This window comes from Etheostoma spectabile, chromosome 5, assembly GCF_008692095.1.
Source record: "Etheostoma spectabile isolate EspeVRDwgs_2016 chromosome 5, UIUC_Espe_1.0, whole genome shotgun sequence".
Lineage (NCBI taxonomy): Eukaryota > Metazoa > Chordata > Actinopteri > Perciformes > Percidae > Etheostoma > Etheostoma spectabile.
The window spans coordinates 13,592,412-13,598,172 of NC_045737.1; the positions used below are offsets into that span (position 1 = coordinate 13,592,412).

The window sequence follows — 5,761 nt, forward strand, 5'->3', positions numbered from 1 at the left end:
GAGAGAGAGAGAGAGAGAGAGAGAGATGAGAAAAGAAGAGAAAGATCGCTTTGTGACCAGCGCGGATCAGTAGACCTTGCAGCTTCTTTTTCGCCCTCCATTTGCACTGTGGCTGCTACCACTTTGTCCTGTTCTGTTTGACTAGTTGATGACACAGTAACTCGTTCCTGAGGGTTAGCTACACACTTTTTTTTTTTACTAGTACTTGCAATCCGTAAACAGCAATGAGGCACAGACATGTCTTGATAAATAACATCTGCAAATGACTGCAAATTAGAGCTGTAATTGGGCCTTAAAAGTTAGACCTAACAAGGCCCGAGCCTGACAAGTACATTTTGATTGAGAGCTTTTTAAAAGCACAAACCAGTTTACAGCCCAATATTATTGAAATGTGTGCAGGCACACAGCTCTTTTGCCTTTTGTCAAGAATGGGTCATTTATATATTTTTTAACATCATTTATTCATCACTAACGTAACGTAATCACCAGAGACCAGCTTCTCGAAAGGCATCACCTGACCGCTCATTTACCACGCAACCCGGAACTCAAGCCCAAGCCCGTGGAAAATGATGGAAATTAAGACCGAACTCAACTGAAGCCATCGGGTCCCGTTGAGTTTGTGCAAAGATCTTCAGCTCTACTGCAAATGCAAACGATGGTTATTTTTGTAATTTACTAAGACTTCTCTTCTAATGGCCTGCAGACCTTTGGTCACAACACAGTCTCAATGTGAATGTTTGAAGTTTTTTACCTTTGTCCTCAGAGATTTTCTGCATCAGCTCGTATTCCTCGGTCTTCTCTCGCTCCAGGTTGTGTTTGATCATCGCCTTCCTGATGACGACGGGGGTCTTGTCTTGACTCGTCACCTGAATCAAATGGACCGACATCAAGGACTGGTGTCTTTCTCAAAGTCAAACTACCTATGTATGTAATCTTTCCGCAGCAATGCCTTGAGTTTTCATGGTGATACTACGTTTCTTACTGATACTGTCAGTATGCTAACAGTATAAGGCATACTAATGATGTTTCTTTACTGCTGCTGTTTAATATGGTTTTCCTTAATCAGAAAAGTTGTAAAAACTTTGGCCTCCACTGCAGTAAAACTAATTCTGGTACATTCTTGTAAAAGAATCCAATTTATCAAATATCTGACTTTTTAATGGGAGATAAAGAAACAATTTAGAAATTCGAAACCTGCTCTTGTCACTGTACAGCTGCAGCGGTACATTACAATACTTTGATTTTTTTGTTGAAAACTTTTAAGCTTGGACCTTGGCAAATAAAAAACAATTTAGCTTATGACATTATGTTTTGGGTGTTGTTTTTCTACTTATCTACTAATAGTCCGTGAGTTAATTCTTTGTTTGTCTAAATGACATCTTGTTGTTGCTAAGCACATATTTTTTTTAATATATATATATTTTTTTATAGATAATTCTTTTTGAAAACCGTCCCAGGTTGGACTCAACCTTGTGTGGAGAAAAATAAACCTCTATATACAGTATGTGCGCCTGCTCTACCAACGGAGCTAACCGGCCACTTCTAAACACATATCATCCTACCATTTGCTAATTAGGATTACGGCTCTGAAGCTAACACGATATAAAAGATAAAAAAATATATACATAACTTTTACAAACAGAGAGCTATAGTTAACTCACCAGGATGCTCTTGTACATGTTGCCGTTCTCCACGTCCAGGCTGACCCTGATGATGCAGCAGTCGTCCACCTGCTGGTTGTACAGCGGCAGCGACAGAGTCGAGTAGTTGGACACCGCAGACACCGAGCGTTTGTGAGAGCGAGAGGCGGACAGCGGCGTGGAGGAGGAGACGGAGGAGGAGGAGGCGCTGCTGGAGCCCGAGGCCGAACCGGAGCTGGAGCCCGTCCCAGAGGCGTCCAGAGACGACAGAGACGTGCACTCCCAGAACTGAATGGCAGAGCAGAGGAAGTGGTCAGGACATGTACTACTTTTATTATCTTCGGGATTAACAATTTTTAACTACAAAATTCCAGACCATAAAATAGAATTCAAAATAGACAATAAACCAAATAAACATATGTAGAAATGATAACATCATACATGTCTCTCCCCAGCACAAACTTCTTAGGAGCCCTCCAGAAAGTTCAGGTACCTCTCCCATTTTCTAGTATAGACATCCAATCCTGTAAACTTTTTATAGACATTTTTTTTTTTCAAACGCCACCACCCTAGCCATCTCACAAACCCAGTCCTGGATTGACGGCACCCCTTCTTTCTTCCATCCTCTTATAATAATCTATCTGGCTTTCATTAAACTAGTCTGGAACCAGCTTCTGATGTGCTAATCCATCTCGCTTAGGACCGACCCATCTCCCAGAACAAATACTCTTGGGCTGAATGGATCCTGGGTCCCTGCAATCAGACATAGGTTACCATCTATTCCGGGTCAAAATTCCTGGACCTTTTCACAGGTCCATAGGGCACGAATACTTTCATTATTGATTTATCTTAATCTGTTACCTTTTGGATGTGAGAAGTACCCCACCAATTTAACATATCAAGATCTACTTAGCCTGTGATAAGTCTGTCACAATCTGAAGGTGTGGAGTTTAACAGATGTGGGCCTTTGTCAGTATTTACCAGATCTAATGAGATTGAGCTAGATTATGGGAATTCTAGGATCCAGTGTTTTTTGAGCTTCACCCATAGGCCTGTACAATTTGGGAAAAAATATGAATCAGGTTATCATTTATTTAGCTTAGAATTGATATCATGATTCTCTGCCACGATTTTTTTGACCATGACAAAACAAAACAAATTGGCAGATTTAAACTGCTGGGGTATCCCTTTAGTAGATGAATCATTTAGGCTGTGAAATGTCAGAAAATAGTAAAGAATCGACATCAAACGTCACAGAAATTAAAGGTGATGTCTCTAAATTACTGCTTCATGTCAGACAAACAGAAACACAATAACAAAACATGATATTTGAAAAGATGGAACCAATAAGTGTTCAGTATTCTTGCTTATAATTTGGACACTTTGACATGCTAGTAGATCTAGATCACCAAAGTCATTTGGATTCATCCTCTCTCGACCATAAATCTCTTTAAAAGAAATATAATGGAAATCCATTCATCCATCTAGAAGTTATTAAGCTGCTTAACTTTGGAAGCAGAATGTTTTTGTCAGTGTTTATTATTATAATAAAAAAAATCATTGCAGATAAAAAACAGAAAATAAAATAGGATAAACTAGTTACCGTTGAGGTTGTATCTGCTGCCGAAGCTTCTCTCCCCAAGGCAGAGACGGTTAGTTTCACCGAAGGAGTCGACGTCTAAAGAAAGAGAGACTACATCACCGAAACAGCCACAACTGAAGCTCAACTTGCAACACAAGCATATAATAGGCTGCTGGGAGGTGATGTCCTAAAGAAAGCTAAAATGTAACTGCACAGGTTAAGCAATAAAGCTGGGGGAGGTAGAAGGCAACAAAAAAAAAAAAAAAACGCCAGAATTTGAAGTAGAGTGAGACCTCCTGGATGACAATAAAGTCTCTGTTGTCCAACAGTTTAGTCCTATATTATCTGCAGCGGTGTGCTTGTGGCTTAGCAGAATTTTCACAGAATGGACTTGTACGCGCAGCTACGTTTGGAGAACCAATAGGAACACACTCTCTCTCTCTCTCTCTCTCTCTCTCTTTCTCTCTCTCTGAAATAACCTGTCATTGGCCAAAGTCTCCCGTCACAGGCTAGAGTATCTGAAGCCAGAAAACAGAGCTAAGAGGAGGTGCAGAAGTCTAGTTTTCTTTTGTACCACTTGCATTACAATATGCTGAAAGGTTATTAAATACAAATAGGCCACTTATCTCAGGTTTAAGTAAACAAGTAAAAGTTCTGCACTGAAAATGTTACATCAGTAAAAGTAAAATCATGAAAATGTAGTTAAGGTTTTAACTACTTCTACTTGTATAAACTGTTGGGTAGTTTTAATCTATAACATAACATATTTTATAAACTCTCCATGTGTTTTGTTTATAAGTAAGTAACTAACTAACTAAATAAAGTAACTAACTAAAGTTGTCAGATACATGTAGTGTAGATGGATGTATGGATAGATGTAGAAGGAGAAAATGGCATGACAAGAAAATACTCAAGTAAAGTACAAGTACCTCAATTTTGTACTTAAGTACAGTACTTGAATACTTTGTTACATTCCACCACTGGAAAAGAAACTTACTTTTGTACATGTTTGCAGTGACTTCTCTATCCCGTCTTTCTTCCTCACCTTTCTCTCGTGTCCCTCCGGAGAGTCGGACAGGAAGCTGGCGTTCACGTCCTCCAGGTCGGAACCACTAGAGCTGACGGAGGTGACACTGAGAGCGTCGCCGCTGTCCCCCCCGCCTCCTTGATACGGTCTGTAGTGCGAGTGGTCAAAGGACTTTGAATGAGAGCCCGGGCCACCGCTGCAGCCGGCCTCCGTCAACTGCCGGCTGGACACGGACAAAATAACAGAAGGAAGAGTTTTATAACATTCATGATGCTAGAGAAAAATCCTCCTGCAATTATTTGGCTGTCGTTACATATTTGGACACATTGTACAGTATGTATAATGAAAAATAAGTGTCTCTCTCTCTCTCTTTCTCTCAACACTGAGCTTTGATCAAGACTGTCACTTACTCGCTCCAGCGCTTCATGATTCCTCCGTTCTTCTTGGCTCTGAGCGTGTTGCTGGCCGACTCCGACAGAGGCTCGATCTCACAGGACAGATTGTAGCTGCAGGAACAGGAAGTCAGAACGATGACGACAGTGTTAAGTGAACTCATCTCAAAGATGAGACGAGGGCAAACGTGTTGCTCCCAGCCGTCCTGCCAAATCATCCCTGAAATCCTGCACTGACACTGTCAGTAAACACAACCCTCTGCTGCATTTTGAAATTGTTTTCCTGATACCAGCTGCATTATTTACCTCACAAACTTGCCTGGTGCAGCTTCATTACTTTGTCTTGTTTAATTTTAGTTGATGAGTATTTGTTTCAGATGCTCCCAGTGGATTTCACCACGAGTGTATGAATCTAACACACATCTTTCCCCTTTTGTGTTATCGTCTTGACAGCAGTGCTTTTTTTAAATGTTTATTTCCCTCCAGTCATTTTAAAGTGCTCGCTGCCTCCTCCGACCACCTGCATCTTATTCTGCTTTACAAGTGCTCTGCTTTATGTGCAGCATCAAGCTTCAATCAATCAATCTTTATTTCTAAAGCACATTTAAAACAACCAGGTTGACCAAAGTGTTAGACATTGACATGAAACAATAAATATACAGAATACAACACCAGACAAAAACAACATACAGTTCTCATGCTGGATTAAAAGCCAAGGAATAAAAATGTGTTTTAAGTCGTGATTTAAAAAGCGGAAGGCTGGGGGTCAGTCTGACATGAAGAGGCAATTTATTCCACAGTCTCGGGGGGGCGACTGAGAAAACTCGATCCCCTCTGCTCTTGAGCCGTGTTTTAGGGACAACAAAAAGAGACTGGTTCGCAAGACCTTAATGACCTTGAAGGAGCATGTGGCTTCAACAGATCAGTCTATATCACTGATCTGATGAAGCCACATGCTCCTTCAAGTCCATGAGGGGCTTTAAAAACAAACAACAGAATCTTAAAATCAATCCTAAAATTAATTGGGAGCCAGTGAAGAGAGGCAAGGACAGGGGTGATGTGATCTCGCTTACAAGTTCCAGTAAGGAGACGAGCGGCAGCATTTTGAACCAGTTGTAGT

The 5,761-nt window shown here is 40.8% G+C and overlaps 1 protein-coding gene and 1 long non-coding RNA gene across 9 annotated transcripts in view; one reads left to right on the forward strand and one right to left on the reverse strand.

Annotated features, from left to right (window-relative positions):
• Positions 1-470, forward strand: part of LOC116689187 (uncharacterized) — a 14,899-nt gene extending 14,429 nt beyond the window's left edge. Inside the window, exon 3 of the long non-coding RNA XR_004331937.1 lies at positions 278-470. This is a non-coding gene — a long non-coding RNA (uncharacterized LOC116689187). The remainder of the gene's footprint in view (positions 1-277) is intronic.
• LOC116689159 (ral guanine nucleotide dissociation stimulator) overlaps positions 1-5,761 on the reverse strand; it is a 65,908-nt gene that overhangs the window by 2,500 nt on the left and 57,647 nt on the right. For 6 of the 8 annotated variants that reach the window (XM_032515572.1, XM_032515570.1, XM_032515569.1 and 3 more), the window contains exons 13-17: positions 4,660-4,755; positions 4,220-4,472; positions 3,244-3,318; positions 1,662-1,928; positions 752-866 (exon numbers count right to left, since the gene is read on the reverse strand). In XM_032515572.1, coding sequence (XP_032371463.1) covers positions 752-866; positions 1,662-1,928; positions 3,244-3,318; positions 4,220-4,472; positions 4,660-4,755 — 806 coding nt within the window. The remainder of the gene's footprint in view (positions 1-751; positions 867-1,661; positions 1,929-3,243; positions 3,319-4,219; positions 4,473-4,659; positions 4,756-5,761) is intronic. The other 2 variants (XM_032515573.1, XM_032515567.1) reach the window with 1 other exon arrangement.